We start from the raw sequence: 13,252 nt of genomic DNA on the forward strand, positions 1-13,252 counted from the left end.
GCTGTTTTACACCATCAAGAGTTGAAGTAGAAATTTCAGTGAATTTCCCAAAAAAAACAAAAGAACTGTGGATGCTAGAAATCAGAAACAAAATCAAGTTCCTGGAAAAACTCAGCAAGTCTGGCAGCATTTTTGGAAGAAAGCAGAGTTAACACTTTGGGTTTAGTCGTTTCAGGTCCAGGTATCCTTCTACAGAACTGATCAAACTGGACCCAAAACGTTAACTCGGCTTTCTTCCAAAAGTGCTGCCAGACTTGCTGAGTTTTTCCAGGAACTTGATTTTGTTTCTGATTTCTAGCATCCACAGTTCTTTTGTTTTTTTTGGAAAAGGATACCTGGACCTGAAACGACTAAACCCAAAATGTTAACTCTGCTTTCTCTCCACAGATGCTGCCAGATCTGCTGAGCTTTGCAAGAAATTTCTGTTTCTGTCAAGGAACTCCCAGTTAGGTTTCAAATCAGAAAAGATGCCAGTGTCTTGGGGGGGGGGGGGGGGGGGGGGGGAGAGAGAGAAGTGGTGGTGGATGGGTACAGCCTCTCATAATCTAGGTCCAGAGAGGCAATCATTTCTTGTTCAGAGAGGGCAAGCGTTTGGAAACTCTGTGACATTCAAGGGGGGAGACAATCCTAAATAATTCACCATGGTTGTGCACGACATACACTCTGGTGGAAGACTCACTTCATTATGGGTGAGCACTATGGGTTCATTCTCTAATAAGCTAGGGACAGATCGGGATGGGGTTATTGGGGGAAAAAAAGCATTACTGCAACATATGAATTAAGTGTGTTTACGTTATGAAATATGGACAGAAACATCAGGAGCCCAAAGCAAACAAAATGAATCCTCAATCCAGAAAGGATATTATTGGATCCCAAAACCTACATTGCAAACACAGGGCAAATCAGACACCAGTGAACCGTATCCAATAGAGTTTGATGCAGAGCGATTTCTCCCATCAGGAGGTTTTCACACTGCTTGTTGACACCATCTCAATTCTGCCTGTACCAGGATGACTTACAAAGAAGCCCAGCACTTGGCTTTATACAGCAGAGCAATGTCTTAACAACACTGTACAATTATGTAATCTATTTCCCATAACTAATGGACGAGTAAACTCAAAGAAAGGCTTAAATTCACTCTTCTTTTAGTGCAGTTCCTAAACATACTGAAGCTAGAATCTATGCATCAGTAAAATTTCTAACCAGAAGATATCAAACATGAGGCTGGTCAGGCACACCACATGACAGACAACTTTTTAAGTCAGCCGAAAAAGGCTTGAAATTTACCACAACAGAGCGTGCACTGCAAGATGCTGTTTTAAGCTCCACCAAAGGTGCTCAGTACAGTGTGAAACTGGAGGAACACAACAGGTCAGGCAGCATTAGAGGACACCTGATGAAGGGTCCCGATCCTAAATGTCGACTCTCCCGTTCCTTTAATGCTTCCTGACCTGCTGTATTCTCCAGCTCCAACATACATTGACTTGGACTCCAGCATTTGCAGTGCTTACTATCTCTACAAATGTGCTGACTGGTGAGATGCTGAGGCTAAGACTGAGATGCAAAGACTAGGTTCTGGTATGATTTTAAGATCATTCAAGTGAAACCACAGAAAATAGGAATGTTTAGAGCATGATTTGTGTAGGTGTCCCTTGGCCGATTAGTTCAAATAACCTATTGTGTAAATTATAAATTTGATCACGATGTAAGGCACATTAAAACAAAATCATATAGTGACAGCATCAGAGTATCGTGATAAAGCACAAAGCTTAATGAATACTTCATTTCCCTTGTGGTCAGTTTCTTTGACCTAGCAAGAAGAGCAAAGCAGTTACAAGTCTACATTGATTGCTGAACAGAGATATACAGAACTCTTAACCAATACAGCTCTCCCCTGAAATACAATGCTCCATCTGGTAACCTGGCAAAACACATCCAGGAAGGGAAGGCAAGCTTGAGTACCATGCAAGTCCTGCAGCTATTGCACATTACCATTAAGATCTGTTTGTCAACAGCACTGTAAATTAAATAATTAATAATAAATTACTCGCCACAGGAAGAATGAAATCCACTAAAAATCACACTGGTCCAAGTCAACAAAATACAACTTAGTTGCACTCCCAACACACTACAGAGATCCTTTCAAACAACTTGAGTTCCCAGATGAAGAAGAGCTGGCAAGAGGAATGCAGAAACGGCAGGTTTGCAGAACATCTGCTACTGCTATCGTCTCTATCCAAACATTCAGTCACACTACGTCTATGCTAATTATTTAAAAACCTGCCACTGCACATGTTATTTTCTTCATCATGCTAAACACCATTTTAACTTATGAATGACTGTGGCAGCTGCACTCAAGTTTGGCAATGAAAATACATTGCATAAAAGAATTATTAATTTAGTAAATAAAGCATTTGTGCCATGTCAATATTGCAGATTATGTAGATCAGCAAAAATCAAACATAGCAATCTCAAATGTTATTTCTGCCTAAGACATTCCCAAAGTTAATATTTCAAATAATATCTTAAATTGAAGGTGAAAGGCTATCTTACCAAAGAGTTATTTCGAGAGACACTGCATACTTGACTATCTTTCTTAATCACTATATTGACATTACCTCCGAATTTGCTGCTATTCTGCCATTTTGTCAAAGGCAATTTAGCAAAACCCTTGACCTTTTTTTCCCCAAGTCTATTGACTGCAGTGTAAAGGATTACATCTGGCTGCGAGATATGCTATGAGGCAGTATACATTATCACAGGAAGTGATGCAATATCACAGGTTCTTGCTCTCCCTGCTCCATGGCAAGTTTGAAGCCACAGAAGGATGTTTCTGAAATAATGCTAATGTTGTTCTGACCCAAGCAGATTCTGCAAATATTCTTTAGAAGCATGAGCCCAAGATTATTAATTGGGGGCAGCAAATGAAAAGTTAATTTGGGAAAGTCACTGCTATTAACAGGAAGCTTTTGGTAGGTCACAGGTCCTGATCAAGCAGAGCATGGGGTTGAATTGGTACCAAAGATTTACAAGGCATTGCCCTGGGGGTGCAGTTTAAAATAAGCGGCCCCCATTTCAACACAGAAATAATGAGGAATTTCTTCACTATTCTTTGGAATTCTCTTCCTAACACAGCAGTGGAAGCTAGGTCATTGAATATATTCAAGACTGAGTTAGATAGATTTTCTGATCAGCAGAGGGGATGACGAAATCTAGTATGGCAGTTTAAACTGTCTTTATGATATTAGAAACACTATACGTTATGACAGCAAGTGATGCAATGTCACATGATGTCTCTGGCCACCTCATAGCAAGATGAAGCCACTGTAAGACATAACTTAGAATCACAGAATCCCTAGTGTGTGGAAGCAGGCCATTCAGCCTATCAAATCCACACCAGCTCTTTGAAGAGCATCCCCCCAGACCCAGCCCGACCCTATCCGCATAACCCCGCATTTCTCCACTTAGCCTGCACATCCCGAGGTACAGTGAGCAATTTAGCATAACTAATCCACCTAACCTGCACATCTTTGGACAATGGGTGGAAACCCACATAGGTACAGGGAGCATGTGCAAACTTCACACAGTCGCCCGTGGATGGAATCAAACCGAGATCCCTGGCATTGAGAGGCATCAGTGCTAACCACTGAGCCATCATACATACTTACAGCCCTATGTACTTGATGTTATTTATTTCCTTACCTCAGCAGTCTCTGGAAGCATTCTTTAACAGCATAGCGCCAAGGATATTGCACTGACAAGCTCATAACTGCAATTATAACTAAAATTAACTCTTGGAAACCACTTCTTTCAATTCTGGAAATATTTCTGTTTAATTCCTCATTGCTTGTACAGTTCTTTCAGTGTCCCAGGCAGTGTAAGATTTTAATAGTATTAAGAAAGGTGGAGGTTAACACTATTCAGCTGGATCAGGAATGTGAGCAAGGGCAGGAAGGTGTTGCCAACGCAGGATGTATGCTTTATTGGGCCAAAAAATAAGCTCAGCGCTGAAATTCTTGAATCTTCACAAACCTCTCAACATGGAAGTTTATCTGGATCTGAACTCCACTGGCATTAAAAAAGTCATAAAATAATTTCAAGAACCAGTCCTTACAGAAAAGTCCTACTGTTAGGGTTACACTATCATTTAACAGGATTGCAAAAATCAATAATAATCCAAGATGACTCCTGTGTTGATATAGTGGAATTTGTCTTGCAAATGAGAAAGGGAAACTTTGTCGCAGCTTTGATGAAAAAAAACTATTTTCCTCAGATTCTTTTCAAATTTAAGACATTACTGTTTTACTTTTGGCAAAGGCTGCCGACCCCTCCAGATCAGAAAGTCCAGCCAGTGGACTTTGCCCTCATAGATGCTAATCAATAATACACATCGCAATAAGGTACTTTGTTTTCTGTTAAGTAAACACAATTCTTTCCCATTCTTTGCAGAAGCAGTTGACAGACTGTGCAAAATGTCCCATGTTTATTTGTACTGTTGTAAATAGAATGGGGTGCCAGATATTTTATGGTTATGTGGCCCGATATATTTTTGCTAAAAATTTACATTTCTTCGCATAAAAACCTGGTACAGGCCACACATCTACGCTGAGGTGGGGAATGAGAGGCTGGGAAGAGAGAGGCAGAAAGGAAAAAGCTTCAGTGTCACTAATAAACATATCAAGTATGTGCTTAGAGATGGGCTCAAGTCTCCACAAAAGCAAGCCTCAGTGGCTGCTTGTAAATCAGCTTGTCCTTATTACATATTCTGATGTGCGTGCTTTGAGAAGCTTGAGTCAAAAAGGACAATACTCATTCTACAATGAAAGTCTGTAACATTTTAGGCCCCTTTCAGATTGTGTTTTTTTTAAAAAAAACACAACCATCAGCTACAGCCAAGCTGCTCTGAAAATGTTGAGAAGTTTCTTGAGAAGATTATTGTTTGGATTTCAGAGAGACAATAAATAAGTCAGTAATGTGACGATAGGACCCCAGTCCCTCCAACTGTACATCTTTAGCCACAAATGTAGTTCTTAATTTCAGCTGTTTTACAATATTTGGGGCATGAGGCTGTATTTGATTCAGTGGAAAGCTGAGTTCCCAGTGTCTACAGTACATGGGACCCCACCTCCCCCTCAATTGAAAAGCTGAACAGCTTGTTGCATGGAGCACACTGTATAAAGTGTCTTTGTTTTACTGCTGATGCACAAAGGCTGCTTGTCCTTGTTCACGTCTCTTGCTCTTTGCCACCCAGTCATATCCTATTCCAATGCCACCCCTGCCAAGTAAATTAGAGATTACTCCTCGCTAAATAGCGGCCTTTGTGTGACTGCAATGTTGCCGGTACGATCTAGCAGAAAAACAAAAGGGAAGCCATTTCTCTAATTCTCATTAATCTCCATTGCACGCACCACAACAGAGCTTAGATGGTTTAAATGTGTTAAACTGTAGCATATGAAGTGCGCATAAGCAGACTAGTGACTCCCATGAAACACACGCACTCATAGACACTCAAACGGAAGGATTAATCCACTGGTATAAACTAAACGTTTACAGTTTGAAAAGATGGTGCACAATTATTAAACAAAGAGAAAAGAAACAAGAAGTTTTCCTTGCCTGGAAAATGTTGCTTCCACATTCTTCACATTAGTATTTTAGTAAAAATCACACATGGTACATGGCAGCATAGAAAAAAAGGACTAATTAAAAAAAACAAGCAGACACTCAGTGTTCAGGGTCTAGTTCGCAGCCTCCGCCAGTACAACTACAAGAGATGTCTTCGATCAAGCAGTCCCCCTGCCCACAGCTGCAACATCTCCAGACAAATGTCTCTTTGAACACAAATGGAAAGAAAAGGCTTTTGTCCTGAGCTCCGAGGAAAGGTCCAGTCTCCTCTAACACGGATAGAGTCACCTTCACACCACTGTAAACTCCTCACAGCACTCGCTCTGGGCTAGCTTTTAACTAATCACAATTTATTCCAACCCCTCGAAAAATCATGTGAGCCAGCCCTTTTTTTTAAAAAAACACACACACTTAGAAACCTGACATCCTCAATGTTATTTTTAAAATTATTATTTTGGTTTGCAGTTTGATTTTCCTTTTACAACGCCTTCTGGTCTTCCTGCGTTTGTTTATTTTTCTTCTTGTTTTCATTTTACACCCCAGTTGATTTCAGTTGAGGATCGGAGAGCTTTGATACTTCTGAGCTTTTTATTTCCATTTATCTCAATCCCCTGTCTCCTCCACCACCTCCCCCGTCACCCTTTTATTTCTGACATGTAGACTTTACACGGCCTATCAGCAGGGTGGGAGGGGAAAAACAAGCCCTTCCGTATATCTTTGAAATCATGGGCAGATGGCAGGACATAGTCAGCTGTTTTCGACTCCCACAAACCCCCAACAAACTGAGATGCTCCACATATACCGGCAAAACGGCAACAAATCTAACCAGATGGTGGTACGTTAAATTTGACTATCAGACAGACATCAGCAGAGTAATTTCAAAATCCTTTGTCAATACATTCACTCGGCTTTGACCCGACACCTTGGCCGGTAAATGCACTTTAATCACTACAGCACTGCTACGAATGCAAAACTATCCCAGGAAGTTCGAAAGAAACGAAGGAATCCGAACACAAATTTGGAAAGCTGAGAATAAGACAAAATCCGAGATAGCCCACTCGGGCCCAACTCCACCATAAGGTCATTACTTAGGATTCAAGCTCTCCATCTGTTGTTACCAGGTTTGTAACAGCGTCAAATGATGAATGGTCAGAAATTTGTCTCAGTGTCAGGAATACAAAATTAACACTGGCATTTCTTAGCCACTTGAATCACATTTACCTTAAAGGGTAAAGCAGTATTCTTGCTGCACAGTGGTGGAACAGCAGTAACATCAACGCTTACGTACAGGGTTCAATTCTGAGAACAGATTGCTGAACTTAGAATTACATTCCCTTGTGTTTAGTAGCTTGTTGGGTAATCAGATCAAGGTGTTTAAACTTACGGCCTTGAGATGATTCCAAAGTGGTTTCCTGGCCCCAAGGTGAAGCCCAGCACGGTCTGAAATCAAAGCCTGGTGCGAACTAGAGGCTAGATACCGGCATAGGCTGGGTTGGAAGGACTGTTATTCTGAACTTTTTATTCCTTAGTTTTCTAATTTATTCCTATGATCTGTAATACTGGACTACTTTGTTTATTTTTCTAACTTTTCTTTCTCTGAGAATCTGTACCCAGGTTCCTTTGGCATAAGTGGCGACTTGTGAACTTTGCACTGTATTTGTGACAATAAATCTAATTCTAATTTTAAATTCGTAAAGACAAACTGACAGGATAGTTCAGATAATTTATGTCCTCCGATGTGGAAATCCAGAACAAGACATCACAAACTTAAAATGAATTTGACCAATTAGCAAAGCAGTTGTGACATACTTTATCTTCACAAATGGAAATCTGGAACTCATTCCCTCAAATGGCAATGGGAGCTGGGTCATTTGGAATTCCCAAGACCAAGATCAATAGATTTCATTTTGGTCAGAGTACCAACATATATGTACCAAAATTAAATCTGAGTACAAATCAGTGATGATCCACTGGACTGGCAGAATGGATTCAAAAGGCTGAATGATCTACACCAATTCTTGTGGGTTTACATTATACACAATTATTTGTAACTGTTGGTGTGAATTTAGTTGCCAGCTGCTACCAAGTTAATATTCTGGACTAGCAGAATACATCAACAATGCAGAAATATAGTGTGATCAATGATTGGAGAGGGGTACAGGATCTGAGAGAGAAAGAAAGTGAGTGGCAATACAAATCAGACCTACTCAGCCAGCATTAATCCAAGGAGTTTTGAATCTCTTATACCTTTTAGTTTCAAAGGGTTTGCATTTCTTTTTCTAGGCTGAGGGTAACACTGAGGTTGCTGTAATAAGTAGGTGACAGGAACGCTGTTGACTTCTGTAATTACCTCTATCTATGTTCCTTGCTGATGGAATTTTCTTGTTTATGTTTGAAGTGGTCGTAACAAGTGCTTTCTCCTTGCCTTTATGTATATCCGTGCACACAGAGAAGTCATTCGCTGGCGATTTATTCTTGTATAAGACGTCGTGCTAGACCAAACAGGACACTGCCTTTTCAAAAGGGAACTCAACCCCAGTGGCAAAGTCATTTCATTTGACACATTACCTATTGTTATCAAGGTCAGGCTTTGCACAGAAACAGTGAAAGCATGTTGACATTGCTTACTGAGAATTTTTGCTGGGGGAAAAAAAATACTATCCTGTAACTAAGTTAACTCAAGAACACAAGCACTGGACTGGAGCCAGAAGAACCAGCTGTAAGATATTTACAATACTTAAACCAAGAGAAATCTAATAAACTAAATAACTGTATTATTAATATTTGCCAGCCACTGTTCAAAGAATGCAATATATGGTTCAAAACTTCTCATCATTTCTCACTTGAGTAACTTTGGGCTAAAAATTAGAATGGATTGTTAGCATGCATAGGGATTGGGATATATAAATACTTGCTGCTCGGAAGAGGTATTGCAGGTTGCATGCAAACTTTGTTATGTTTGTTCATCTCAACCCAGCCCAGCACGGAATGTGTCTCTGATGGCTGGACACTTTGCAGGGTGTTCTGGTGTGAGTGTGTGTCTCACTTGACACACAAATATCCTGCCATTCTTAATATCCAGGCTGCACGTGATACATAAAAGGCTATGATAGAAGAAAGACCACTATCAATGGAGAAACAGAACAGGGCAAATGTTTCCAGGCTCTCAGATCCCAGGAGGAAAGGGAAAAAGATAGATCATGTTTCTGCAAGGAGCCAGGAAGACCGTAAGGCATACACATACCCATATGTAATGGGAGCAGGTGGCCAGGGAGGTCAATTCCAGGACCCTAGTCCCCATGACTTGGCTGCACTATCACAAAAGGTTCAATGACCTCAAATGGTGAAGGTCAGTGAATGCATCCTCACATGAAATCTATCCTGTGTAACATCAATGTCTCTGAAAGTCAATGCAGAAACCCCCATCACTCACTCATCAGCAATATCTAATAATCAAAATTCACTTCTCGCATTCAGATACATCACCTCACCCTCGCATTCATATCTTTGAACAATGTCATCTTTCTGCTGACAAAATACTGCACAACACACACATTACTCTTTTTACATTCTCTTTGGCAAACACAGCAGTACATAACGGTCAGTGGAGGGCTACACATCTGAAGCACCATAAATTGATATGAAATTCACAATCACCAACTCAAACATTGATATTGAGTGTGCGTTCAGGGAGGATAGTATAGATTTGGGATCAGCATCCACAATGTCATAGGTGTGAACAGACTGCAGCCAAGACAAGAGGGGAACTGTGTCTGAGTCTGTGTGTATGCAACAGGTTCTGCTGCATAAAACTCACTCAAGTTGCACTTTTCATTTTTTTTGGCCCAAAGCTCTGAATGGAATGATAATACAAGTGAATAACTGAACAGTGCTTAAATATTGCAAGAATTTCTGTCTGAACAACCTACTCAGCTACTATGTTTCAGACTGCCACAACTTGGTGTGAAAAAGATTCCTTGGGTCTTCTTTTTGCCTTCCACCTCTTACGTTAAGTATTTGACTCCTAGTTGTTGACCCCTCTACTGAAGGATAAAGTGCCTTCCTATGCACCCTATCTATGCCCCTCATAAATTTTATACATTTCTAACAGGTCCCCTTCACTGCTCCAACGTAAATAACCTCAGCTTAGCCATGCTCAGCTCAGACAGAATCGTGGAATATCACCTCTGCATCTTCTCTCGTGCAATCATGTCCTATATATAATGTGTTGATCAGAACTGCATGCAGTGCTCCAGCTGAGGCCTAACCAGCAATTCAATCCGTTCCAGTATAAACATTTCTTGTATTCAATGTCTCGGTTAAGTAAGGTAAGTATCCCTTGTGCGTTCTTAACCACCTCATCTACCCAACCTGTTACCTCCAGTGATCTGTGGCTGTGCAAACTAAGGTCCCTCTGATCTTCAATATTTTCTGGAATCCTACTGTTAGGTATGTGATCCCTTGCCTTGTTGCCTCATAATATGCTGGACTAAATTCCATTTACCACATTCCTGCCCACCTTACTAGTTCATTGATATCCTTTTGCAGTTTACAGCTATTCTTCCTCACTCCTTACACTCACTTTTTGTGCCATCCATGAACTCCCTGATCATATCCTCCACATTTAAGTCCAAATCATTAATGTACACAACAAACAGCAAGGAACCCAGCACCAAACTGTGGAAGCCCACTGGAAACAAATTTCAAGTCATCAAACATCTTTCGCCCATCAACTTTGCTTCCTGCCTTTCAGCCAATTTTAGATCCAATATGTTATTTTGCTTTGGATCATGTGGTCTTACTTTCTTGACTAGTCTGACACAGGGGATCACAGTAAAAGCCTTGCTAAAGTCCATGTAGACCACATCAAATACATTATCCTCATCAATGTTCCTGGTTATCTCCTCAAAACAAATTGATCAAATTTGTCAATTATGACTTTACCTCGACAAACTCATGCTGACCATCCCGACTAATGAAAACAAAAAGAACTGCGGATGCTGTAAATCAGGATCAAAAACAAAGTTGCCAGAAAAGCTCAGCAGACCTGGCAGCATCTGTGGAGGAGAAAACAAGTTAACGTTTCGGGTCCGGTCACTGGTGGTGGCTGGGAAAACGTCAGGTTATTTGCAGAAAATAGGGAGGTGGGTGGTGTAGGTAGTGAACGATAGGATAGAGCCCAAAGAGACAGAAAGACAGTTAGACAGACAAAGGAGTTGCTAACGATCAGGCTGGGAGCAGGAATAGTTGTTAATGAGGGCTGTTAGTGACTAACAGGGGGTAGATAATGGCAGGCTATGTGGTAACAAGGCCTGGTGTTTAGGTTGGGGTGCTGGGACATGGGGGAGTTTAGGCCCTAAAATTATTGAACTCAATATTGATTCCAGAGGGCTGTAGGGACCCCAAGCAGAAAATGAGGTGTTGCTCCTCCAGCTTGCGCTGGGCTTCACTGGAACACTGTAGCAAGCCGGAGGCAGAGATGTTGGCCAGGGAGCAAGGTGGTACATTCAAGTGGCAGGCAACAGGTAGTTCAGGGTCGTCTTTGTGAGCAGAGTGTAGATGTTCTGCAAAGCGGTCACCAAGTCGATGCTTCATTTCCCCACTGTAGAGGAGACCCCATTGTGAGCAGCGAATGCTGTAGAATAGATTCTTAGAAGTGCAGATGGAATGTTGCTTCACCTGGACGGTATGTTTGGGCCTTTGGATACTGGGGAGGGAGGAGGTAAATGGGCAGGTGTTGCTCCTTCGCCGGTTACAGGGATAGGTGCCGTAGGGCTATGGGGAGGTGAAGGAAGTATTGACCAGGGTGTCCTGGAGGGAATGGTCCCTGCGGAAGGCGGACAAGGGAGGGGAGGGGAAAATGCGTCTGGTGGTGGCATCTTGCTGGAGGTGGTGGAAATAGCGTCTGATGATCTTCTGGATGTGGATCCTACCTTGACTCAGTCTTCTCTCCCCAGTCCAATCCCTACCCACATTACTCCATGATTCATCTGACGCCTTCCACCAGTTTCAAAGCTTCCAGCTTACCAGCTCCAGCCACGTCCTCTTTATCATGGATGTGCAATCCCTTTACACATCCATTGCCCACCAGGAGGGTCTTAGGGCTCTCCGCTTCTTCCTGGAGCAAAGACCTGAACCATCCCCACCCACCACCACCCTCCTCTGTTTGCGGAGCTTGTCCTCGCCCTCAACAACTTCTCTTTCAACTCCTCTCATTTTCTTCAGGTAGGAGGGGTTGCCATGGGTACCCGCATGGGTCCTAGTTATGCCTGTCTCTTCGAGGGGTACATGGAGCATTCCTTGTTCCAGTCCTATTCCAGCCCCCACCTACAACTCTTTCTCCGATACATCGATGATATCATCGGTGCTGCTTCCCTCTCTTGTCAAGAATTGGACAACATCATCAATTTTGCTTCCAATTTCCACCCTGCCCTCACTTTCACCTGGTCTATGTCTGACTCCTCCCGACCCTCCTCGACATTTCTGTTTCCATTTCTGGGGATAGACTGGCCACTAAAATCCACTATAAACCCAGTGACTCCCACAGCTACCTGGACTGTACATCCTCACACCCCACTTCCTGTAAAGACTCCATCCCATTCTCTCAGTTCCTCCGTCTCTGTCGCATATGTTCAGATGAAGCCAACTTCGACAAGGGAGGCTCCAAAATGTCCATATTCTTCCTCAACTGGGGATTTCCCAGCTCCATTGTCAACAGGGCCCTCAACTGGGTCCGACCCATCTCCCGCGCTTCTGCCCTCACCCCTTCTCTTCCCTCCTGCAACAGCGATAGGGTTCCCCTTATCCTCACCTACCATCCCACCAGCATTCACATCCATTTCAGCCGCCTCCAGCATGATGCCACCACTAGACACATAGTCCCCTCCCCTCCCTTGTCCGCCTTCCGCAGGGACCGTTCCTTCTGGGACACTCTGGTCCATACTTCCTTCACCCCCCCAACACCTCCCCACAGCCCTATGGCACCAACCCCTGTAACCAGCCAAGATGCAAAACCTGCGTATTTACCTCCTCACTCCCCAGTATCCAAGGGCCCAAACATACCTTCCAGGTGAAGCAACACTTCAACTGCACTTCCAAGAATCCAGTCTACTGCATTCACTGCTCACAATGTGGTCTCCTCTACATTGGGGAAATGAAGCGTAGACTTGGTGACCGCTTTGCAGAACATCTACGTTCTGCTCACAAAAAAGGCACTGAACTACCTGTCACCTACCACTTTAATGCACCACCTTGCTCCCTAGCCAATATCTCGGTCTCTGGCTTGCTACAGTAAAGCCCAGCGCAAGCTGGAGGAGCAACACCTCATTTTCCACTTAGGGACCCTCTGGACTCAATATTGAGTATTCCAGCAACTTTATTTTTTAATCCCTGACTAATGAATGTTGGTCCAAGAAAAGGTATATCCTATTTCTCAGAGTTCTCTCTAATGACTTCCCCATACTGAGGTAAGACTAACTGGCCTGTACTTTTCTGGTCTATCCTTTTATGCCTTGTTCCCCTTAGAGTATTTATCCAATTCTCCTTTTTCAGGATTCTGCTAAATCTTCTGACATCTTTCTATTAGGTTGCACATTCCAGATTGTGACCACTCACTGCATTAGAAATTCTC

General features: G+C 42.5%; 1 protein-coding gene across 7 annotated transcripts in view; it reads right to left on the reverse strand.

The window, feature by feature from the left end:
- Positions 1 to 13,252, reverse strand: part of LOC125461811 (C-terminal-binding protein 2) — a 296,288-nt gene that overhangs the window by 66,712 nt on the left and 216,324 nt on the right. The window contains exon 1 of one of the 7 annotated variants that reach the window (XM_048551040.2): positions 5,614 to 6,205. The exons of the other annotated variants lie outside the window; for them this stretch is intronic. Coding sequence (XP_048406997.1) covers positions 5,614 to 5,635 — 22 coding nt within the window. The 5' untranslated portion in view covers positions 5,636 to 6,205. Of the gene's footprint in view, positions 1 to 5,613; positions 6,206 to 13,252 lie in introns of those variants that run through there. 7 annotated transcript variants of the gene reach the window in all.

The sequence above is a fragment of the Stegostoma tigrinum genome, chromosome 20 (assembly GCF_030684315.1).
Source record: "Stegostoma tigrinum isolate sSteTig4 chromosome 20, sSteTig4.hap1, whole genome shotgun sequence".
Taxonomy (NCBI): Eukaryota; Metazoa; Chordata; class Chondrichthyes; order Orectolobiformes; family Stegostomatidae; genus Stegostoma; species Stegostoma tigrinum.